The sequence below is a fragment of the Heterodontus francisci genome, chromosome 13 (genome assembly GCF_036365525.1).
Source record: "Heterodontus francisci isolate sHetFra1 chromosome 13, sHetFra1.hap1, whole genome shotgun sequence".
In the NCBI taxonomy this organism is placed as follows: Eukaryota; Metazoa; Chordata; class Chondrichthyes; order Heterodontiformes; family Heterodontidae; genus Heterodontus; species Heterodontus francisci.
Window position 1 is genome coordinate 88869622 of NC_090383.1, and position 26128 is coordinate 88895749.

Consider the following 26128-nt stretch of genomic DNA (forward strand, 5'->3'; position numbering starts at 1 on the left):
TATAACCTTTTCCAACATTTTACCCACAACCGAAGTAAGGCTCACAGGTCTATAATTACCAGGGCTGTCTCTACTCCCCTTCTTGAACAAGGGGACAACATTTGCTATCCTCCAGTCTTCTGGCACTATTCCTGTCGACAATGACGACATAAAAATCAAGGACAAAGGCTCTGCAATCTCCTCCCTGGCTTCCCAGAGAATCCTAGGATAAATCCCATCTGGCCCAGGGGACTTATCTATTTTCACACTTTCCAAAATTGCTAACACCTCCTCCTTGTGAACCTCAATCCCATCTAGCCTAGTAGTCTGTATCTCAGTATTCTCCTCGACAACATTTTCTTTCTCCACTGTAAATACTGATGAAAAATATTCATTTAACACTTCCCCTATCTCCTCCGATTCCACACACAACTTCCCACTACTATCCTTGATTGGCCCTAACCTATCTCTAGTCATTCTTTTATTCCTGATATACCTATAGAAAGCCTTAGGGTTTTCTTTGATCCTATCCGCCAATGACTTCTCGTGTCCTCTCCTTGCTCTTCCTATATCTCCCTTTAGATCCTTCCTGGCTAGCTTGTAACTCTCAAGCGCCCTAACTGAGCCTTCACGTCTCATCCTAACATAAGCCTTCTTCTTCCTCTTGACAAGCTCTTCAACTTCTTTAGTAAACCACGGCTCCCTCGCTCGCCAACTTCCTCCCTGCCTGACAGGTACATACTTATCAAGGACACGCAGTAGCTGCTCCTTGAATAAGCTCCACATTTCGATTGTGCCCATCCCCTGCAGTTTCCTTCCCCATCCTACGCATCCTAAATTTTGCCTAATCGCATCATAATTTCCTTTCCCCCAGCTATAATTCTTGCCCTGCTGTATATGCCTGTCCCTGCCCATCGCTAAGGTAAACCTAACCGAATTGTGATCACTATCACCAAAGTGCTCACCAACTTCTAAATCTAACACCTGGCCGGGTTCATTATCCAGTACCAAATCCAATGTGGCATCGCCCCTGGTTGGCCTGTCTACATACTGTGTCAGAAAACCCTCCTGCACACACTGGACAAAAACAGACCCATCTAAAGTACTCGAACTATAGTATTTCCAGTCAATATTTGGAAAGTTAAAGTCCCCCATAACCACTACCCTGTTACTCTCGCTCCTGTCAAGAATCATCTTTGCTATCCTTTCCTCTACATCTCTGGAACTATTTGGAGGTCTATAGAAAACTCCCAACAGGGTGACCTCTCCTCTCCTGTTTCTAACCTCGGCCCAGACTACCTCAGTAGACGAGTCCTCAAACGTCCTTTCTGCCGCTGTAATACTTTCCTTGATTAACAATGCCACACCCCCCCCTCTTTTACCCTCTTCTCTGTTCTTATTGAAACATCTAAATCCCGGAACCCGCAACATCCATTCCTGTCCCTGCTCTACCCATGTCTCTGAAATGGCCACAACATCGAGATCCCAGGTACCAACCCATGCTGCAAGCTCACCCACCTTATTCCGGATGCTCCTGGCGTTGAAGTAGACACATTTTAAACCAAGCTCTTGCTTGCCAGTGCCCTCTTGTGTCCTTATAACCTTATCTCTGCCCTCACTACTCTCAACATCCTGCACACTGGAACTACAATTTAGGTTCCCATCCCCCTGCTGAATTAGTTTAAACCCCCCCGAAGAGCACTCGCAAATCTCCCCCCCCAGGATATTGGTACCCCTCTGGTTCAGGTGAAGACCATCCTGTTTGTAGAGGTCCCACCTACCCCAGAAAGAGCCCCAATTATCCAGGAAACCAAAACCCTCCCTCCTACACCATCCCTGCAGCCATGTGTTCAACTCCTCTGTCTCCTTATTCCTCAATTCGCTAGCACGTGGCACGGGCAACAACCCAGAGATAACAACTCTCTTTGTTCTCGCTCTAAGCTTCCACCCTAGCTCCCTGAATTTCTGCCTTAAATCCCCATCTGTCTTCCTACCTATGTCGTTGGTGCCTATGTGTACCACGACTTGGGGCTGCTCCCCCTCCCCCTTGAGGATCCCAAAAACACGATCCGAGACATCACGTACCCTGGCACCTGGGAGGCAACACACCAACCGTGAGTCTCTCTCGTTCCCACAAAACCTCCTATCTGTTCCCCTAACTATGGAGTCCCCAATGACTAATGCTCTGCTCCTCTTACCCCTTCCCTTCTGAGCAACAGGGACAGACTCTGCGCCAGAGACCTGTATCCCATTGCCTACCCCTGGTAAGTCGTCTCCCCCAACAGTATCCAAAACGGTATACCTGTTGTTGAGGGAAACGGCCACAGGGGATCCCTGCACTGCCTGCTGGTTCCCTCTCCTTCCCCTGACGGTAACCCATCTACCTTCTTCTTTTACCTGAGGTGTGACTGCCTCCCGATAACTCCTCTCAATAATCCCCTCCGCCTCCCGAATGATCCGAAGTTCCTCCAGCTCCAGTTCCCTAACGCGGTCCTCGAGGAGCTGGAGCTGGGTGCACTTCCCGCAGATGCAGTCAGCAGGGACACCCTTGGCGACCCTTACCTCCCACATTCTGCAGGAGGAACATTCAACTGCCTTAACCTCCATTCCCACTATTCTAAATTCCCAAGTTTTTAACCAATCACACGATAAAACAAGAGAAATAGAAAAAGCCTTACCTTACCTACACACAACCGAGTCCTTTTTTTTTGGTAAGAGGAGGAGGGCGGGTGGGAGACACTACAAGAGTACTGTCTCGGGTTCAGAAACAGCCCAAATATATAGGTTTCTACTTACCCAGCAGTCCCTGCTCCACCGAAACTCCCGATGAAATTGACTTCCCAGCTGTTCACTCCTCGCTCGCAATGCCTGTGCTCCTGGAAAAGCTACACAACGAAAAGGTAAGAGAATTTACACAGCCCAAATATATAGGTTTCTACTTACCCAGCAGTCCCTGCTCCACCGAAACTCCCGATGAAATTGACTTCCCAGCTGTTCACTCCTCGCTCGCAATGCCTGTGCTGAGCATGCAGCGTATTACCACAAATCTTGAGACTCGCTCAGCTGAGTACAGCAGGGCTCTTCCAGAGCAGTCCAAGCAGTGAAATTGTTACTTTAGCATGGCAGTGGTCTGCTCTACACATTTCTTGTGACAGCATGGTTGTCACTGCATGCATGCTGTACACTTGTGGGTGGCTTGCGAATTGGAGTCATCCGCCATGTCATCAGCAGCTAGCTCTTTTCGTGTAGTAGCTACCCTTTGGCTTGCCATAGAGGCTGAAATACAGCTGGCATAATGGATTGCTGCAGAATGAAGGCATCATGACTGCTACCAGGATACCAGGTATGACCTGCCTGATGCACTGCTTATGGCCACACACCAGCTGGACATTGAGGAATTGGAATCTCTTTCAGTTTTGGTACATGGCAAAGTTGGCATGCGACACCCACAAAGCAATGTGCATGCAGTTAATAGCAACCCGCACCATGGGCAGCTTGCAAAATCTTGTTCTCATTCCGCATGCTTCTCTCTGGCAAGAGGGAATGAAATGAAGTTGTCTTTCTTTGAATAGAGAGCCCCAGTGGACTCCCTTATACAACAGTGGACTGCAAACTGAGATGTTGCTAATATCTTCAGCACCAACCTAGTAGGAGCCAGACACATGAAAATTCATTGCCATGGTCATCTTTGCATCCATTGGCAATGCAGACCTTGCCCTGCTCTGAGGATGCAGTTGTGGCTACAGCAGCTGGCAGATTTCATTGATGACTCCTTAGTGATGCACAGACATCTCAAACATTGGTCGTTTCAGAAGTTTAGGTAGGAGAATTGCTCCCTGAACACCCTGGGCAGATATGCATCCTGCTGAGAGCCCTTCTCCCCTACTCCCCCTCCTCTTTGATCTTTTTTCAGCAACTTGTCCTACTCTGTGTGACCTCTGTTCTTTCTCCCAGTCATGCTTGATTCCAGGATAAAGGCCTTTTAGTGCACCCATGTCTGGGAGCAACTTGTTTTTGCAGAAATAAAAACAAGAAATGCTGGAAATTCTGCTTACTCTGCTTCTCTCTCCACAGATGCTGCCACACCTGCTGAGTATTTCCAGCATCCGCAGTATTTTGCTTTTATTGTTTGTGCAGAAGTCTTGACATCAGCAAAATGTCCTTCAGTACCTGCCACACCACTCCGTCTAGATTTTTGCAATTTGAAACAACTACAGAAAGCAAACAAAAGCTTACAGAACTGTAGTAACAGCCAGAAGAAATCAACCAGCAACTAACTTGTAACTAGTTGATGATCCCTTTAAGCAACAATGGTGGGGTATGGGTTCCTTCATGCTGTTGATGTATGTTCAGCTGTGCAAGGTTAAAAGGGGGCATAGGCTGGAGCGTGGAGCTCTAAAATAGCAGTACTGGTATCCAATCAGCATTGCACACAGATTGATGTCATGATCTGCTTGCTCTGTATGTGTCTGGTAATCCCTTTACGAAGATGGCGTCTGGAGCGTTACGAGTCAGAAGCATGCACGTGCGCTGTAGATGTCATTTTGGAACCCTAAGGACACTCATAGTACACAAAACAAAGGTGCTACTAAGCCCAATTTCTCACCCAGTGGATCTAATCGCCTGTGTCTGATTGGCCACCTTTTTATATACATATATATTCTTTCATGGGATGTGAGCATCATTGGCAAGGCCAGCTTTTGTTGCCCATTGCTAATTGCCCATGAGAAGGTGGTAGTGAGCCACTTTCTTGAACTGCTGCAGTCCATCTGGTGTAGGTACACTCAGCGCTGTTAGGAAGGGAGTTCCAGGTTTTTGTGACAGTGAAGGAACGGCAATATACTTCCAAGTCAGGATGGTGTGTGGCTTGGCGGGGAACTTGTAAGTGGTGGTGTTTCCATGTATCTGCTGCCCTTCTAGATGGTAGAGGTTGCAGGTTTGGAAGGTGCTGGCAAAAGAGGCTTGCTGAGTTGCTGAAGTGCATACAAACATACGAATTAGGAGCAGGAGTAGGCCACTCAGCCCCTCGAGCTTGCACCGCCATTCAATAAGATCAGTGTAACCTTGACTCCACTTTCCCGCCCACCCCCAATACCTTTCACCCCCTTGCTTATCAAGAATGATCTACCTCTGCCTTAAAAATATTTGAAGACTATGTATCCACTGCCTTTTGAAGAAGAAAGTTCTAAAGACTCACGACCCTCTGAATGAAAAGAAATTCTCATCTCTTTCTTAAATGGACAACCCCTTATTGTTAAATAGTGACCCCTATTTATAGATTCTCCCACAAGGGGAAACCTCCTTTCCACATCCACCCTGTCAAGAGACCTCAGGTTCTTTAGATGTTTCAATTAAGTCACCTCTTAATCTTCTAAGCTCCAGCAAATACAAGCCTATCCTGTCCAATCTTTCCTCATAAGACATCCCGCCCATTCCAGGTATTAGCTAGTAAACCTTCTCTGAACTGCTTCTAACGCATTTACATCCTTCCTTAAATAATGAGACCAATACTGTACACAGTACTCCAGAAGTGGTCTCACCAATGCCCTGTATAACTGAAGCAGAACCTACCTACTTCAGTATTCAATTCCCCTCACAATAAACAATAATATTCTGTTAGATTTCCTAATTACTTGCTGAACCTGCATACTAACTCAGGCACTAGGACACCCAAATCCTTCTGCATCTCGGAGCTCTGCAATCTCTCACCGTTCAGCTAATATGCTTTTTTATTCTTCCTGCCAAAATGGACAATTTCACATTTTCTCACATTATACTCTGTTTGCCAGATCTTTGCTCACTCACTTAACCTATCTATATCCCTTTGTAGCCTCCTTATGTCCTCTTCACAAGTTACTTTCCTACCTATCTTTGTGTCATTTGCAAATTTAGCAACCATACCTTCAGTCCCTTCATCCAAGTCATTTATATAAATTGTGAAAAGTTGAGGCCCCAGCAGTGATCCCTATGGCACACCACTCGTTACCTCTTGTCAACCAGAAAATGACCCATTTATGCCGACTCTCTGTTTCCTGTTAGCTAGCCAATCTTCTATCCGTGCCAATATGTTACCCCCTAAACCATGAGCTTTTATTTTCCGCAATAACCTTTGATGTGGTACTTTATCAAATGCCTTCTGGAAATCTAAATACAGTACATTCACCGGTTCCCCTTCCTCCACATCACATGTTACCTCTTCAAAGAACTTATAGATGATATAAGGTGCATGATATACGTATATCTTGTATATGGTACAAGCTGCTGCCACAGTGTGCCTGTGGTGGAGGGGGTGAATGTTAAAGGTGGTAGATGGGGTGCCGATCAAGCGGGCTGCTTTTTGCTGGATGATGTCTAGCTTTTTGAGTGTTGTTGGAGCTGTCCTCATCCAAGCAAGTTGGGAATATTCTATCACACTCGTGACTTGTGCCTTGTAGATGGTAGACAGGCTTTGGGGAGTCAGGAGATGAGTTATTCAACACAAAATTCCCAGCTTCTGACCTGCTCTTGTAGCCACAGTATTTATGTGACTTCTGTACTACTGGTCCAGTTCAGTTTCTGGTCAGTGGTAACCCCAGGATGTTGATGGTGGGGGATACGTTGATGGTAATGTCATTGAATGTCAAGGAGAGATGGTTAGATCATCTCTTGTTGGAAATGCTACTTGTGTGGCGAATGTTACTTGCCATTTATCAGCCCAAGCCTGAATGTTGTCCAGGTCTTGCTGCACATGAACATGGACTACTTCAGTATCTGAGGAGTTGCAAATGGTACTGAACACCATGCAATCATCAGCAAACATCCCCACATCTGACCTTAGGATGGAGAGAAGGACATTGATGAAGCAGCTGAAGATGGTTGGGCCTAGGACACTACCCTGAGGAACTCCTGCAGCGATGTCCTGTGGCTGAGATGATTGGCTTCCAACAACCACAACTATCTTCCCTTATGCTAGGTATGACTCCAACCAGTGGAGAGTTTTCCCCCGATTCCCATTGACTAGTTCTGGAGCACAAGTCTTCTGTACTACTGTCAGGATGTTGTCAGGGCCCCTAGCCTTTTTTGTATCCAGTGCCTTCAGCCATTCTTGATATCATGTGGAGTTTTTTTTTTCCAAAATATACTTTATTCATAAAAATCTGTAAAAATTACATTGCCAAACAGTTTCCAAACAGCATGAAAAAATACAAACATTGCAAAAGAGATCAGTTTCTTTCAATAATGTCATGAGTTTCTTCCCAACCCTTCCGTTTCACAATTGTCATGTCAATTACAGTTTTACATTTACAGCAATTGAGAATATTAACGATACAGTTCGAGGGGCTTCCCATGGTTCCAGCCCCTCAGTCCAGCTTGGTGGGGGAACCTTACACTGTGGTCTTTCCCCATTGAGCCTTTGCTGCGGCTGCCCCAAGCTTTAGTGCGTCCCTCAGCACGTAGTCCTGGACCTTGGAATGTGCCAGTCTGCAACATTCGGCGGTGGACAACTCTTTGCGCTGGAAGACCAGCAAGTTTCGGGCAGACCAAAGGGCGTCTTTCACCGAATTGATAGTCCTCCAGCAGCAGTTGATGTTTGTCTCGGTGTGCGTCCCTGGGAACAGCCCGTAGAGCACAGACTCCTGTGTTACAGAGCTGCTTGGGATGAACCTTGACAAAAACCACTGCATCTCTTTCCACACCTGCTTTGCAAAGGCACATTCCAGGAGGAGGTGGGCGACCGTCTCTTCCCCACCACAGCCAACGCGGGGGCACTGTGCGGAGGGGGCGAGACTTCTGGTGTGCATGAAGGATCTGACGGGGAGGGCCCTTCTCACCACCAGCCAAGCTACGTCTTGGTGCTTGTTTGAAAGTTCTGGTGATGAGGCATTCCGCCAAATGACTTTGACGGTCTGCTCGGGGAACCATCCGACAGGATCCACCGTTTCCTTTTCCCGTAGGGCCTTGAGGACATTCCGTGCAGACCACTGCCTGATGGACCGGTGGTCAAAGGTGTTTTTCCGCAGAAACTGCTCCACGAAGGATAGGTGGTACGGCGCCGCCCAACTGCACGGAGCGTTCCGCGGCAATGTGACCAGGCCCATCCTTCGCAACACCGGGGACAGATAGAACCTCAGCACGTAGTGACACTTGGAGTTTGCGTACTGGGGATCTACACATAGCTTGATGCAGCCGCACACGAAGGTGGTCATCAGGATGAGGGCCACGTTGGGTACATTTTTCCCGCCCATGTCCAGAGATTTGAACATCGTGTCCCTCCGGACCCGGTCCATTTTAGATCCCCAGACGAAGCGGAAAATGGCTCGGGTGACTGCCACGGCGCAGGAGTGGGGTATGGGCCAGACCTGCGCCACGTAGAGCAACAACGTGAGCGCCTCGCACCTGATGACCAGGTTCTTACCCACAATGGAGAGAGATCGCTGCCCCCACATGCCCAACTTTTGTCGTACCTTGGCTACTCGCTCCTCCCATGTTTTGGTGCACGCCCCGGCCCTTCCGAACCATATCCCCAGCACCTTCAGGTAATCTGACCTGACGGTGAAGGGGACAAAGGATCGGTCAGCCCAGTTCCCAAAGAACATGGCCTCGCTCTTGCCGTGGTTAACTTTGGCTCCCGAGGCCAGTTCGAACTGGTCGCAGATGCTCATCAGTCTGCGCACGGACAGCGGATCCGAGCAGAAGACGGCGACGTCATCCATGTACAGGGAGGTTTTGACCTGAGTGCCTCCGCTGCCTGGGATTGTCACCCCTCTTATGCTCGCATCCTTCCTAATAGACTCAGCATCATGTGGAGTTAATCAAATTGGCTAAAGACTGGTATTTGCGATGCTGGGAACCTCAGTAAGAAGCCAAGATGGATCATCCACTCGTTGCCACGTCTTGCTGAAGTTGGTTGCAAATACATATCTGAGTCTGCTTCCAGTATACTGTGTCCAGTGACTCCTTTATGGTGATTGTCAGAGCCTTCCAAATCCCCTCATGGTCTTTCTCAGCACTTTGGGATAAGTACCATCTATCCCCAGAGATTTATTAGTTTGAGCATTTTAAGCTGCCTTGGATTTCTATCTCATTTACATCAAAGTCATCAGTTTTCCTTCTGGTTGTCTCTGAGCACTGCTTCCAATTAACTAACTAACTTACCATACATAAACCACATTTTGAAGACCATGTTTACAGTTATAAACTGCAGATTTTACATTATTTTTCTGCTTTTTACTTTTTTATAGTTTGACGTATGATTTGTAGCAAACCTTAGTAAAAATGATTGCTGTGTAAAACACATGAAGTTTTAAAATACGTTTTTGTAACAACAAATATGATTTGAATGCAGTCGAATGTAATAGCAGGTTGGTGTTGCCAAGTAAATTTCTGTGCTTGAAAAGCTGTCTTATGTGTTATTTGCATGCTTAGTGGAATTCTGTTTCTCCGGCTGATCGCTCGACAATCTTTATTTGCTTTTTAAGTGAGTCTAGGTTGTGAATTTAAATTATTGTCCTTTATGTCCAGTATTCAAGCAGAATGTCTCAAATGAGAAATTATACGTAATCGATTGTTTTATAATCAAGATATATGTCAGATACATTTCATCCCTTTTTCTTTAAAATGCAGTAAACATTAGTTAGACTATGTTATACTTTTATAAGATTTTTTTGATAAATCACAAGATGATGCAATGAATTACCTTTTGATGTAATTGAAGAGTTTTCTGTTGAATGTAAATTTGCTTTTTAAATTTGCTTAATTATTGCTAAATATTGTGCTGCATTGTAGCATTTCTTACCAAGAATTATAAAATTGATTTAGAAAATAATATTTTTTCTTCTAGGGATTGGATCACATTTTTAAATCTTTCTCAGTTTACAATGAAGCCATCTCAATGTTGGGAAATATTGCCTCTTAGGACAATAATCATTAGAAGCCTTTTGCTTTAGGCAGTCTCATGTTACATTGATTACATGGAAATGCTGTGTTGTGGAAAGAAGGATATAGTCAAATGTGCACCCTCTAGGTTTTTAGATTCAGGTAATTAAATTGTTTCCAACATCCAAGGATAACATTAGTGACTGACCCCATAACATTAGAATGTCAAAATCATAGAATCATAGAAAGTTAAAGGCACAAAAAGAGACCACTTGGCCCATTGTGTCTGTGCCAGCTGAAAAACGATCCACCCATTCTAATCCCACCTTCCAGCAGTTGGTCCGTAGCCCTGCAGATTATGGCATTTGAGGTGCATATCCAGACTCCTTTTGAATGAGTTGAGGGTCTCTGCCTCAACTACCCTTTCAGGCAGAGAGTTCCAGACCCCCACCACCCTCTGGGTGAAAAGGTTTCTCCTCATCTCCCCTCTGATTTTTCTACTAATCACGTTAAATCTATGTCCCCTCATCGCTGACCTCTCCTGCTAAGGTGAACAGACCCTTCACCTCAACTCTATCCAGGCCCCTCTCAATTTTGTACATCGCGATCAACTCTCACCTCAGCCTTCTGTGTTCCAAGGAGAACAACCCCAGCCTATCTAATCGTTCCTTATAGCTGCCTTTTTCCAGTCTTGGAAACATCCTCGTAAATCTCCTCTGTACCCTCTCTAATGCAATGACATCCTTTCTGTAATGAGATGACCAGAACTGCACACAGTACTCAAGTTGTTGCCTAACCAATGAGTTATACAGTTCTAGCATAACCTCCCTGCTCTTGTATTCTATACCTCGGCTAAAAAAATAAAGGATTCCATATGCCTTCTTAACCACCTTATTGACCTGTGGACATTCACTCCAAGGTCCTTCACTTCCTCTACACTTCTCAGTATTTTCCTATTTATTATGTATTCCTTTGCCTTGTTTGACCTCCCCAAATGCATCATCTCACACTTCCATTTGCCACTTTTCTGCCCATCTGACCAGACCATCAATAACTTCCTGCAGCCTCCAGCTATCCTCCTCGCTATCACACCTGCACACCTGCACACAGTCAGCTGAAGTCATTGCCAGGGCTGGACAGCCCATCCCCACGAGATTGGAGGGGGGCAGGCCACCCCGGCTATTGAAATGAGTTTGTGGAGTCTCTTTGGTGTGCGGGCCGCCATTTTTTGAGATTGGCAATGGGCTCTTAAAATCCAGCCCAATGCTTATGTGAAGCACGTTGGGATGTTTTACTGTGTTAAAGGAGCAATATAAATGCAAGTTGTTGTATCTTTAATATCTCAATTTTTTGATGAATTCCTATGTTCATCATGGTCAGCCTTGGGAAAAGGAGTAATGTTTTCCACTTTCTACACTGCGGATAGCATTGCACATAGCAAGGTCAGATATAACATGGGTTTGACACAGAATACAGCTCCCTCTGCATTGCCCCAAAAGGATACCAGTTATTTTATGGCCTTTGATTATAAGTGCCAATGAAATGCTAATTGTTATTGAGCTGGGGACCACATCCATGGACATCAGGGTTGGGAGTACCCAACCTCACTTCATATGGGACACTTACAGCCAACTCAAAGAGGAAGCTTTCATCCCATTAGTTAGGCTGAATTCAAACCTAGCTTGCTGAGATGAAAAAATAGTAAAAACCAATAAGCCAGCCAGTTATATTTTTATTTTTTCAACCTTCTATACTCATTGTGCACTGCTCAAAGGGAAATACACATTCATTTGCTTTATAACCGTGATCATTTATGCATTTGTATAGTTCACTTATTCTGATATTATGATCAATTTCTAAAGAAATTATATACTTTTACATCTGGATTTGACCTATATTTTCACACAATGGCTGAACCATTCATATAGCAACTAAGGATTATGCACACATTTGCTGTGTAGCCCTGACCAACCATTATTCTGCATGTCATTTCTTCATTAATAGTATATTTCTTAAATTAATATATTTAGTAATATTTAACAAAATTGAGTTAATTGTGTGAAGGAATTTGGCAGTAAAATTTGACAATGCTTTAGTTTCATCACATTGTCACTGATCCAATATGAATACCATTTTGGTAGCTGTTCGAGAAAAACAAACCTTTTTACCCTATGGAAAATGTACTGTATATTTGTGATTCCTTTTATAATAGAACTATTTTGGTTATTTATAGGTGAAACTGGTTACTGAGTGAGTCCATTCACATAAAAGCTGCATTTTTTTTGCAGCTTTTATTTTTCAAGTATTCTGAAGCAGTTCTAAATTTTGTTCATCACTTTTAATTTGAATTATGAATGTAAGCAACACTTAAACCCTTTGTTAATAAAATGTTGTGACACATGCACTTTGCTTTGACTGTTTAATCCTTATTTTAAAACTGTATTGCTTTTCCTTAGTTTTCTGTAGGCTTGTGTTTTTTGTATGTTTAAAAAAAATCCTTTTAAAAGTATTTCATCTCAGTTTCAATATTTTCTCCTTCCTGATTGATTTTCTTTGAAAGGTTACATTATTCACTGCTCTACTTAATCCTTAGTGTAGAAGATTACAGGTTGGTTGAATTTGATTTATGAAACTGACTAGAAATTGGCAAGTAGATTATTGGAGACAGGATGCTATAGATTTAAATGGGGGCGCGGGGGAGGGGGGTGGGGGTGGTGGGGGAAGAGGGAATGACTATTAAATCCTCAACCCAAGATCCGGCTTGACTTGCTAAGCTCTTGAGATGATTGACTTACTAGTTTTTAATAAATAGTTTTCCAGCTGACGTTTTAGGTAAATCCTAGCTGTTCATGAGCACCACACTGTTGAGGAAATCTCTCAGGACTGAGAATCAGCTCCCCCTGCTGCTTAGTTTGTCGTCAATGCAGCCTTGGTATAATAAATCAAGGCGGTTCTGCCTGTGCCAGTTGCTGAAATCTACACCTTCCTTATTCCTGATTGGACAGATAATTCTTTAGGGGAAAATACATTTCTAAATTCAATCGGGTAGTTGCAGGCTTGTATTCTAGGAACTGTCCGCACTTGGAAAGTAAAGCCCAAAAATGCAAAAAAAACCCTCAGTTGGTGTATGCTTTATTCAGACTTGAGTTTGTGCTGTTATATTGGCAGCTTGGAACATTATTCACATGGCCTTTCTATCAGTTCACATTCTCTCTCATACACTTAGTTATTATTACAAATGCTTCAATAAATCACTTCTGTTATTGAAGGGCTAGGACCTTTTGTTTGTTTTATAATTGTGAAAAATGTGCAGAAGGGAGCTGCATATGTTGCAAAAAGATCTATTTACTAATATGTGCAAAACCTTCCTCAGATGGTTCTTAGATGGATTAAAGGAAGCTTAGGGGATTAGCTATTAATAAAAATATGCAAACCTTGTTTCAGGTGAGATGTAGAATTTTATTATGGGCAGATGATGTATGATATTTTTGTTTTACAGATGGATGCCCAGTTCCAGTTTTCCTACAGTCAGGAAGTAAGTTGTGTGTGTGGGAATGGCACATATGCTGCCTTTGTATTTGTATATGTATGTGTGAACAGGCAATTGTAAGAAAGAAAGAAATAACTTGCATTTATATAGTGCCTTTCATAAGCTCACGATGTCCTAAAGCACTTCCAAATCAGTTTTTTAAGTAAAGTTGTAAAGTAGGGAAATGTGGAAGTCAATTTCCGCACAACCAAGTCCCACAAACATCAGTGAGATAAATGACCAGATCATCTGTTTTTTTTTAGAGATCCAATGGTGACAATAGGGAGAAATCACAATCCTCTTCCTCATCTCCTCTCCCCCTCCTCTTTCCCTTCCTCCCCTAAAAGGGAAGTGGATAAATATTTTTAAAGAATAAAAGTTTAAAAAGGTATGGGGAAAAGGCAAGGGAATCCGACTAAATGGTAACTCTCATCATGTTGTGAGTTTAGGCAGTGTCAATCTAGTCCCTAGTGGGCATTGATCCAAAACACTGCTCTTAATTTGATACTAAATTACTAACTCACCAAGAAGCCACAGAATGGCTGGTGTGAGAGATGGAACATTGTTACACTGGAAGCAGACTGTTTGATGCATTTAGGACTGAGGAGCATTTTTTAAAGTAGACAGAGCTTTCATCTGCACTGGCTTTGCCTGTTTTTTTAAAATTCGTTCATGAGATGTGGAGATCGCTGGCAAGGCCACCATTTATTGCCCATCCCTAAATGCCCTAGAGAATGCAGTGGTGAGCCGCCGCCTTGAACTGCTGCAGTCCATTTGGTATAGGAGCACCCACAGTGCTGTTAGGGAGGGAGTTCCAGGTTATAGTTCCAAGTCAGGATGGTGTGTGACTTGGAGGGGATCTTGCAGATGGTATTCCCATGCAACTAGTTGGTAGAGATCATGGGTTTGGAAGGTACTGACGAAGGAGGCTTGGCAAGTTTTTGCAGTGCATCTTGTAGATGGTGCGCACTGCTGCCACTGTGTACCAGTGGTGGAGGGATTGAATGTTTAAGGTTTCACTCTTCCTAGTGACTCAGTCCCTCGATGCCTGGGATCAGGCTCAGCAACAACTAGCATTTTTATACCCGTTTTCTTGTCATAAAATGTCCCAGAGCACTTCACACAGGAGGCTGTAATAGAGGAGATTTTAAAAGGCAAGAGTTAAGCTTTTCCAGCTGAGATCTGAAAACCTAAATACAAGTATTTGTTAAAATGGGAACTAATAGCAGCTAAAATGGATAGCCCCTGAAAACAGGGGCAGGTATTGCTATGCACGATTAAAGGGGAGGTGCACTGTGGCTGGAGCGGATACTGGCAGCCATGCAGGAAGTTCATCTGATCTGGGAAACAGTGAAGTATAGCACAACATGAGAGGGAGAAGGCTCCAAGGTTTTCAGATGCTGCTCTGGAGGCACTGGTGGAGGAGTTGGAAAGGAGGAAAGATGTCCTTTCTCACAGGAGATCTTCCAGACATTTGGTGAAAAGGTAGCAGAAACAGAGTAGATAGCTATGGAGGACAGTGCCAGGATTCAAGCCCTGAGGACCTGGATGCAGTGCTGCAAGAAGTTCAATGATGTCACATGAGTGGTCAAGGCCAGTGAATGGAGCTTCAATTGCCATATCCTATTCATTGCAGTACTAGCTTCACACTGCTCAATGCAGCACACCCCTGTCATTCACCTACCAACAATGTCCATATGGACTCATACCTGACATTCATATGCTTTACCTCAGCCTCAAACACTTGGCACTTAGCAAGCTTAACACCCAGCTTACACATACTGCCAACTATTCAACCACAACCACCACATCGCGCAAACACATTGCACCAACTCACTGACACACTTTCCTCTCTCTTGCAGGATAAGGTGGCGCACAACCTGAGGCAGCAGGAACTAATGGGAGGGCGCGAAGTGTGACCGCACGTGCTACCCCACCATGGAAGAGACAGTGCTAGCCATTATTGGGACGGCCATTGCTGAGGCTGTGGCTAGGGGCAGAGCAGAAACCATTGGAGATGACGGTATCCTCCGTAACTAATCCTCTTTCTTACATCCCACTTCCCCCTTATCCCACACTTTTTTGTGATTTAAAAGCTGGAGGTGCTGTAAGCAGTCACATATCTTAGTTCCACCCATCCTGCACCACACCTTACCCTTGTGCATTTTTCTTTTCAAATATCCAGGAAGTTTAACCTGACCGGGCAGTGGAGGAGCTCCAACAAGAGAGTAATGATGAAGATGCAGCACCATCACTTGATTTCACTCTTGCAGCCATAAGCTCAGATACTGATTCTGCCTATATTTAGAGGATAGATTTCAGGTAGGATCTTTACTTGATGAGACACTGGACATGAGTGGGCTGTAGCCATGGCAGGGGACAAATATAATGCAAGTGCCAGCTAGCCACAGAGTGAGATAACACACTGGTTCCACTACAGAGGACTCGGATGAGTACTTTGATGGGGCAACCTGCAGAAGACGGCTGATGGGTATGCACAACAAAATTCTTGGTCCCTTGAGTAGCCTGCCAAAAAGCCTGCGATCAATATGAAGGAGCATAGCAAAGTACAACAGCAACTTGGCACAGGGCTTTGTACAGAGATTGGAGCACAACCTTTTAAACTCCATCAAGACACTTGTGGACCCAACCACGATAAGACATCAGATGGCCAGTGTCGCAACATCCATTGCAGCACAAGCAGCAGACACCCAACATCTTGAGTGCAGCAGTGAAAGCTCAGACTGCTGCCCACATGACTATGGATTACAGTGTGCAAAAGGGGCTTGCAGGGTGTCACAGCAGTCCAGCAATCCACCCTCCAACAAATTGCTAGGATTACTGAGGGGCACCCCGAAGGAGTGATAGTGGCTGCATGAAGCATGAACTTGCTGTCCTCTCTCAACAAGACAGCATTCATCCTCCCACCTCTGCCACTCCGCCAGTGCCCTTGCTGTTGCCTGTCAGCCAGCCAGCCCAGATTGCTGTCGCTCAGGTCAAGATGGTGCAGTCCTCAGCCAGACATCTTGGCCCAGAGCTGTCCAAGCTCATCCTTCAAGGCCATCTGCTTTATCCTCCACTGAAAGTCAGCTTCCACCAGTCATGCTGCAGCCACTGCATAGGAGCACTAGGCACACGGAGGACAGACACTAAAGGATTGGCATGATTTAATATTTAACTTTGGTTTGGAATGTTTACTTTGTGATGACTTTTATTTTTACATTGCGGCTAAGTGGACGCTATGATGGTCAGTGAGGTGAGGAGCTGTTGGTGAATGAAGAATTGGGTTTGTGGTTACTGGTATTATACTTGGATGCATTCTTCACGGACAGCCCAGGCAGCAAGGAACTGTCTAGTGCCTCCTTTTCCTCTTCCTCTTCTTTCTTCTCCACCTCATGCTCCTTAGCTGATCACCACATAGCAAGTGGCAAGGGCTGCTTCCTCATGGTGAGGTTGTACAGCATGCAGCAGACCACCACGAACCCTGACACCCACTCTGCCAAGTACTACAGGGCTCCTCCAGAGTGATTCAGGCAGTGGAAGTGTTGTTTCAACATGCCAGTGGTCTGCTCTATCATGTTTCATGTGGCAGCATGGCTCTCATTGTATGCATACTGCACGCTTGTGGAGGGGTAATGAACTGGAGTTATGTGCAATGTCATCAGCTGATAGCCCTTGTCACCCCGTAACCAATCTTTGGTTTACTGTGGTGGCTCAGATGCAGCTGGCACAGAGGACTGCCACAGAATGAAGGCATCATGACTGCAGCCAGGACACAGGGCAGTGATCTGCATGATGTGTTTCTTATTGTTGCATACAGCTGCATATTGAGGGACTGGAAACCCTTTTGTTTCTGATGCATGGCAGAGTTAGTATGCAGCATCTGCAAAGTGATGTGTACAGTAAATGGTGCCCTGTACCATGGGGAGGCCTGCAGACCTTGCAAGACCTGGTGTTCACTCTACCTGCTTTTCTCTGGCAAGGGAATGAAATTAAATTATCTCTCTTTGAATGAAGGGCATCACTGACCTCCCTCATGCAACAGTGAGGTCCAAACTTCAATAAGGACATACCGTGCAGCCTCATGGGCTATGTGTAAAGCTTAAATCTATTCACCCATTCATTTGTATATAAATATATTATATATGCTAATAGATACATCTTGGTGTTCTCAATTAGGATTTATCCACCAATGAGGCAACAGTGCTAAAACCAGCCCTTTCCAAACTTCTGGATCTACAAAATTATAAGTACGAATAATACTGAGCTGCTTAGGCTGTTACTGCTGGAGTTTAGCCACAACTGACCCTAAGTGCATAATTTCGAAATCCGCTGCTTCAATCTATATTATTTCAAAGGCTTGCATTAGCACATACCTGTCACATCACAACTACAAATACTTTAAATCTGAAAGTGTCTCACCTGAGACGTCACACATCCACATGGTAGATATTGTCTGAAATAAGGATCTAGCTGTTAAATCATCAATCAAATCTTTGATTGACAAATTGACTACACAGGAACAAATCACAAGCAGTTCACATCAGTCAGTAGCTACCAATGAGAAATAAGTAACTAACAGAAACCTGAGCAAAATCATTTTTATTTATTCCCAAATTCAGAAGCAGCAAGAAGCAATCAAATCATTGAAAATAATATTGGGAAGTTGATTTGGGCTGCCCTGTTGAATTTTTTTTTTTACTTAACCTGAAAATTTACCAGCATAATCATTGGGGAGGAATTTTATGGGGCCTGCAAGAGCAGCTTCTGTGGAGGGCAGGATGACTTATTTAAGCAGGAGATGATACTTTGCATTCCCGACGGCAGGTTCAATTTTTGAAATTAAGTTGTTGACGTGTTTGTAGCGGTATGTGGCGGTATAACGCCATCAGGTGACGGGTTCCAACTTTTCATATATTTGCATACCATGAATACTCATTACATTACAATTATTTGAAATTAAGTCCTACCTGTCAGATTAAGTTCACGGAGCATGGGACTCCCGTGGCGCCCAGTTCATGTTGGTTTAAAGGTGACGTGCACCAGTCAGCTTTGTGCAGTTGTGTCTGAAGTCGGTGGTTTTCTTTCTTGAACTCTTCGGCACAATGGAAGAGCAACATTAGAATGGATGCTTGGCACCAGGCTTGGGACCAGCAAGGGCAATTCTTTTATTGGGGGTGGTGGGGTGAGGGTTGAAGAGGTTTGGGTCTCAGCTGCTTGGAGGTGCGGAGGGGGGAAGCCAGGGAGGACGGAGGGTGGGGTCTTGGGTGCATGGAGGTGTGGGGGAAGGAATGGTGTGGATGAGGTGATGCTGTTAGTATTGCTGGCAAGCGGGGTGATTGGGGCAGACAATGTATGTGAAGTTCATGATGGGCCTAAAGGGAGGGGTGAGTGCTGTCAATGTTAGGGTCCTGTGGGGTAAACTCAGGTTGCTGGCTGGTGGAGGGGACGGTCACAGTCACGGGGCAGTTGGATTCGGTGGGGGGACAGGTCCAGAGTCAGGGTTGGGTACTTGATGGAATCAAAGGGAGGAGCATGGGATTCGGCAACAACATTGAGGTGGATAACTGCAAGATCTAGGGTGAGTTTGGGCATATCGATGGTGGTGGGTATAGGCACAGGGGGGAGAGATGGTCTGTAGATGTCATTGATGATGTCCACTGTAATTGGTGGGGGGGGGGGGTGGTTCAAGGGTCACCGAGGGAAGGGTCAAAGTAATGTTGGGTGGGTCAAGGATGATGGGGCAGGAGGAGGGTGGAAGGTGGGGAAACTTGCCTCGAACCTGATGCACACCGTTTTTCCAATGAAACGATAAATCGCGTGGGCGCGTCAGGAATGCTGTTCAAAGTGGGAAGAGGCAAGAGTTGCGTGGGTGGATTTGCAGCTGTGTGCAATGGTAGGCGCATATAGGCTGTCTGCTCATGGGTTCAATGGTTGAGCTTCATGGGCAAACAAGTTTTAAGTTTAATGCTTGTCTCATTCAAACAGTTGCAAAGCTGCAATGCCGTGAGTCTCATACACCCAATTTTTTGCTACCTCGACAACAAGAGCACAGGATGCGACTGAGGAGGGCTCTTGTCGCACAGCAACTGATGGCATAACGCCGGCAGCACAAGAGGGGCACTGCTCAGACTGATGCCATCCAGGGAAGGCCTCACAGAAGGCTGGTGCATCAGAGCATCCTCCAGAAAAGGACAAACTACCTTCAGCTGTCAGAGAGGCAATACCAGAGACATCTGAGGATGTCATGTGAAATGGTCACTGAAATTTGTGGGAACTTTCAGCAGACCTGCAACCATATGGTTTTGGTGGGAGCCCCATCTGTCGTCAAGGTGACTGCGGCACTCAAATTTTTTCGCCAGCATTGCTTTCCAGGGCTCAACGGGCAACATATGTGGCATCTGTCAGGCTGCCACTCAGGTGCGTAAAACAGGTGACTAATGCCCTATCCCTTCATGCCAATGATTTCATCTATTTCCCAGTAGATGAGGACAGCCAGGCAGCAAGGTCAACAGCCTTCGTGCCATCGCTCGTTTCCCTAGAGTGTAAGGGTATCGACTGCACTCGTGTGGCCATGAGAGCTGCCTGGGACCAACCCGCTGTTTTTGTGAATTGCAAAGGCTTTCACTCTTTGAACGTTCAACTGGTCAGCAATCACAAGGCGAAAAGTCAAGCAGGTCTGTGCTAGTTTCCCAGAGAACTGTCAGATGCATACATTTTGCGAAACTCAACAATCTGGGATTTTTGAAGCATCTACCCAAGTTAAAGCCTGGATCTTAGGTGACAAGGGTTTTACCCCTTTTGAACATGGTTAATGACACCAGTGAGGCATCCCCAAAACGCAGCTGAAGAGCAATACAATGCAGCTCATGCCTCCACCAGAGCCATCATCGAACACATCATTGGCTTGCTGAAAATGTGCTTCTGCTGCCTTGACCAGTCTGGAGGGGTTCTGCAGGACGCACCATAGAGGGTCTTACAAATAATCGTAGTCTGCTGTGCACTGCACAACCTGGCAATGCAATGTGGACATATTTTGCAGGAGGAGGAAGGGCGGGGCACCACTCCTCCTCCGATAAGGATGAATTGGATGCGCCTGAGAAGGAGGCCCTGAATGTGAATGAGCCTTTAATGGATGCCAGGGCCATGAAGAGACATGCACGGGACATCAGGGAAAACCTTGTATTTGGACGTTTCAGTCAAAAGTGAGGCATCTACATGATTACAGCTCCAATACTTCAACCAGGCTCTCCATTGCCACCCTGTCTGTGGAGGAAGCCATACGTTCACATACCTGGGACATGGCTGACGTCATGGTTTGCAAGGATTTTGCTAGACCTGGTTCTTGGGAATGAGGTAGGCCAAGTGGATCAAGTATCAGTAGAAGAGCAGTTAGGGGATAGTGATCAATGTATCATAAGGTTTAGGCTGACTATGGAAAAGGACAAAGAGCAATCCGGGGTAAGGATAATTAACTGGGGGTAAACCAAGTTCAATGGGGTAAGAATGGAGCTGGGGTGAATAAATTGGAGTCAAAAGCTGGCAGGAAAGCCAGTAGCTGAACAATGGGCTACCTTCAAAAAAGAGAGAGTTCGGGCACAGTCAAGGTACATTCCCTCGAAGGGGAAAAGTGGGACAAACAAATCCAGAGCTCCCTGGATGACAAAAGAGGTAGAGATTAAAATAAAGAAGAAAAAGTGTGCTTATGACAGACACCAGTTAGAAAATGCTATTGAGAACCAGGCTGAATATAGAAGGTCCAGAGGGGAAGTGAAAAAGCAAAAAGAGAAGCAAGGAGAGAGCATGAAAAGAGACAGGCAGCTAGCATGAAAGGAAATCCCAAAGTCTTCTATAGGTATATAAATAGTAAAAGGGTGGTAAAAGGAGGAGTGGGGCTGATCATGGACCAGAAAGGGGATTTACACATGGAGGCAGAGGGCATAGCTGAGGTATTACATGAATACTTTGCATCTGTCTTTACCAAGGAAGAAGATGCAACCCAGGCAATGTTGAAACAGGAGGGAAGTCAGACACTAGAGGGGTTTAAAATTGATGATGAGGAAGTATAGGCTGTCTGTACTTAAAGTGGATAAAGCCCCAGGACCAGATGAGATGCATCCAAGGATACAGAGGGAAGTGAGGATGGAAATCGCAGAGGCACTGGGCATAAGTTTTCAATCTTCCTTAGACTCGAGGGTGGTGTCAGAGGACTGGAGAATTGCAAACGTTACACCCTTGTTCAAAGAAGGATCTAAAGATAAGCCCAGCAACTATAGGCCAGTCAGTTTCACTTCGGTGGTGGGAAAACTTCTAGAAAAAATAATTCAGGACAAAATCAATAGTCAGATGGACAAATGCGAGTTAATTAAGGAAAGCCAGCATGGATTTCTTAAGGGGAAATCATGTTTAACTAACTTGCTGGAGTTTTTTGAGGAGGTAACAGAGAGGGTTGATGAGGGTAATGCTGTTTATGTGGTGTACATGGGCTTTCAAAAGGCATTTGATATGCAACAGACTTGTGAGCAAAATTGTAGCTCATGGAATAAAAGGGATGGTAGCAACACGGGTATGGAATTGGCTGAGTGACAGGAAACAAAGAGTAGTGGTTAATGGATGTTTTTGGGCTGGAGGAAGGTTTGTAATTGAGTTCCCCAGGGATCAGTGTTGGGATCCTTGCTGTTCCTGATATATATTAATGACCTAGACGTTGCTGTACAGGGCACAATTTCAAAGTTTGCAGATGATACGAAACTTGGAAGCATTGTGAACTGTGAGAAGGATAGTGTAAAACTTCAAAAGGACATGGACAAGTTGGTGGAATGGGCAGACAGGTGATAGATGAAGTTCAATGTCGAGAAATGTGAAGTGATTAATTTTGGTAGGAAGAACATGGGGAGACAATATAGAATAAAGGGTACAATTCTAAAGGGGGTGTAAGAGCAGAGGGACCAAGGTGTATATGTGCATAAGTCATTGAAGGTGGCAGGACAAGTTGAGAGAGCGGTTAATAAAGCATACAGTGTCCTGGGCTTTATTAATAGGAGCATAGAGTACAAGAGCAAGGAAGTTATGTTAACCTACCTCAGACCGGAGCAGTGGCAGTCAGCAGGTGGACCTGGGAGGAGGCGTATCCGGAGCGAGACCTGTATGAAGAGAGAGCGGGGCTCGAGGCCCTTGCCTACCTCAGACCGGAGTGGCGGCAGTCGGCAGGCTCTCTCTCTGTCTGTGTCTCCATGCGCTGGGTTTCAAAAGAGGAAAAAAAGACTTAGTGATATCACAGGAAATCTGTAAGCTGATTGGTTGAGTATGTAATAGCTGTTAGTGAGTGTAAATAGCTTTAAAAAATCAGAGGAAAGTTTTTTTTTAAAAAAAACAAAACCTACCTTCTAAATGATCAGGTTAGTACTATTAAAGTGTGTTTTTTTTTTAAATTAGTGTAATTCATTAATAATTACTGGTAATTATTACTAACTTTTTTATATAGTAAGTAGTGGTTTTTAGGGAATCAAGATCCCTAGTGTAAATAATCTCAAAGTTTTGAGTACTTTAAGGGAGTAAATTAAGGGCAGCTCGGCAGCGTGAAGTGCTCCTCCTGTGCAATGTGGGAAGTCAGAGACAATTCCAATGTCCAGGGCGAACATGTGTGCAGGAAGTGTCTCCAGCTGCAGCTACTTGAAATCTGCGTTTCAGATCTGGAGCAGTGGCTGAGGACGCTGTGGAGCATCTGTGAGGCTGAGATCATCGTGGATAGCACGTACAGGGAGGCGGTCACGTTGCAGGTAAAGACTGCTCAGGCAGAAAGGGAATGTGGGACCGCCAGGCAGCGTAGAAGAACTAGGCAGGTAGTGCAGGAGTCCCCTAGGTCTATCCCTCGTCAACGAATTTTCCACTTTTGTTACTGTTGGGGAGGTAGCTTCTCAGGGGAATGCAGCAACAGCCAAGTCTGTGGCACCATGGGTGGTTCAGCTGCACAGGAGGGGAGGAAAAAGAGTGGGAGAGCCATAGTGATAGGGGATTCTATCGTAAGGGGTACAGATAGGTATTTCTGTGGCCACAAACATGACTCCAGGATGGTATGTTGCTTCCCTGGTGCTCGGGTCAAGGATGTCACAGAGCAGCTGCAGGACGTTCTGAAGGGAGAGGGTGAACTGACAGAGGTCATGGTTCACATTGGTACCAACGACATAGGTAGAAAGAGGGATGAGGTCCTGCAACAAAAATTTAGGCAGCTAGGTAGCAGATTAAAAAACAGGACCTCAAATGTTGTAATCTCTGGATTACTCCCGGTGCCACGTGCTAGAGTATAGGAATAGGAGGATAGAGCAGATGAATACGTGGCTGAAAAGATGGTGCAGGAGGGGAGGGCTTTAGTTTCCTGGATCACTGGGTCTGTTTCTGGTGAAGTTGGGACCTGTACAAGTTGGATGGGTTGCACCTGAACCGGAACGGGGCCAACATCCTTGCTGTTGGGGGCTGGGGGGGCGGGGGGTGGGTGGAGTTTAAACTAATTTGGCAGGGGGATGGAATACAGAATGGAGGTACAGTAGGGGGTGATGCACAGCCAAATATAGAAGAGAAACTGAGTCAGTCTGGAAGGCAGAGCAAATATAGACCTGTTAAGGCACAAACAAATAATGCAAGGCTGGATTGCATCTATTTTAATGCAAAGAGTCTTACTAGTAAGGCAAATGAATTGAGGGTGTTGATTACCACATGGGAATATGATATTATTGCTATCACAGACATGATTGAGGGAAGGGCAGGACTGGCAGCTCAATATTCCAGGGTATAGAATCTTCAGGCATGACGGGGGTTGGGGGGGGTGGTGGGTGTAAAAGAGGAGGTGGCATTGCACTATTGATCAAGGAGTCAATTTCTGCAGTAAGGAAGGATGACATCTTAGAAGGCTCCTCAAATGAGGCCATACGGGTAGAACTTAAAAACAAAAAGGGGTCAATTACTTGACCGGGAGTGTACTACGGGCCTCCAAACAGTCAGTGAGAGATAGAGGAGCAGATATGTAGGCAATTCTCAGAGAGGTGTAAAAATAATAGGCTAATAATAGTAGGGGATTTCAACTTCCTCAATATTAACAGGGGTAGTCTTAGTGCAAAAGGCTTAAAGTGGGTGGAATTCTTAAAGTGCATACGGGAGAGCTTTTTGAGCCAGCACGTAGATAGTCCTACAAGAGAAGGGGAGGTACGGGACCTAATCCTAGGGAATGAAGCCGGACAAGTGGTAGAAGTGTCAGTGGGGGAGCATTTTGGGGATAGTGATCATAACTCTAAGATTTAAGGTAGTTATGGAAAAGGACAAAGATGGACCGGAAATAAAGGTACTGAATTGGGGGGGAAGGCCGATTTCAATATGATAAGACAGGATCTGGCCAAAGTGGACTGGGAGCAGCTACTTGTCGGAAAGTCTACATCAGACCAGTAGGAGTTATTCAAAAAGGAAATAGTGAAAGTTCAGGACCAACATGTTCCCATAAAGGTGAAGGGTAGGACCAACAAATCCAGGAACCCTGGATGACTAGGGATATAGAGAATTGGATAAGGAAAAAAAAGGTTCATGGCAGATTCAGAGTGCTGAAAACAGCAGAGGCCCTAGAGGAGTATAGGAAGTGTAGGGGGGTATTTTAAAAAAGTAATTAGGAGAGCAAAGAGGGGGCATGAAAAAACACAGGCGGGCAAGATAAAGGAAATCCCAAGGCGTTTTATAAGTATATTAAGGGCAAGAGGATAACCGAGGAAAGAGTAGGGCCCATTGTGGATCCGGAGGACATGGGTGAGGTTTTAAATGATTACTTTTCATCTGTGTTCACTATGGAGAAGGATGATGTAGGTGTAGAGATTTTTTTTTTTATTCATTCATGGGATGTGGGCATCGCAGGCCAGGTCAGCATTTATTGCCCATCCCTAATTGCCCTTGAGAAGGTGGTGGTGAGCTGCTGCAGTCCATGTGGGGTAGGTACACCCACAGTGCTGTTAGGAAGGGAGTTCCAGGATTTTGACCCAGCAACAGTGAAAGCCGGTGCCTAGGTCGATGCCGGGTGGTCCGTCCGGTTTCATTCCTTTTTATTGACTTCGTAGCGGTTTGATACAACTGAATGGCTTGCTAGGCCATTTCAGAGGGTATGTAAGAGTCAACCACATTGCTGTGGGTCTGGAGTCACATGTAGGCCAGACCAGGTAAGGACAGCAGATTTCCTTCCCTGAAGGACATTAGTGAACCAGATGGGTTTTTACAACAATTGACAATGGTTTCATGGCCATCATTAGACTAGCTTTTTTAATTCCAGATTTATTAATTGAATTCACATTCCACCTTCTGCTGTGGTAGGATTGAACCCATGTCCCCAGAGCAATACCCTGGGTCTCTGGGTTGCTAGTCCAGTGACAATACCACTACACCACCGCCTCCCCATGGGAGGAGGATTGTGCTGTACTTGAACATATTAGCTTTGAAAGGGAGGAGGTATTAGCAGGCTTAAAAGTGGATAAATCCCCAGGCCCAGATGAGATGTATCCCATCTGTTATGTGAGGCAAAGGAGAAGATTGCAGTGCCTCTGACACAAATTTTCAAACCCTCTCTGGCCGCAGAATAATGGCCACCATTATTCAAGAAGGGTATCAGGGATAAACTAGGTAATTACAGGCCAGTAAGTCTAACATCAGTGGTAGGGAAACGATTGGGAAAAATTCTGAGGGACAGGATTAATCTCCACTTGGAGAAACATGGGTTAACAAGGATAGTCCGCATGG

General features: G+C 45.2%; 1 protein-coding gene across 14 annotated transcripts in view; it reads left to right on the top strand.

The window, feature by feature from the left end:
- The window catches only part of mta3 (metastasis associated 1 family, member 3), a 366201-nt gene that overhangs the window by 301416 nt on the left and 38657 nt on the right, over positions 1 to 26128 (top strand). For 8 of the 14 annotated variants that reach the window (XM_068045144.1, XM_068045147.1, XM_068045145.1 and 5 more), the window contains one exon: positions 13334 to 13369. The exons of 1 other annotated variant lie outside the window; for it this stretch is intronic. In XM_068045144.1, coding sequence (XP_067901245.1) covers positions 13334 to 13369 — 36 coding nt within the window. Of the gene's footprint in view, positions 1 to 9799; positions 9921 to 12067; positions 12085 to 12122; positions 12170 to 13333; positions 13370 to 26128 lie in introns of those variants that run through there. 5 more of the 14 variants (XM_068045152.1, XM_068045155.1, XM_068045153.1 and 2 more) reach the window with 4 other exon arrangements.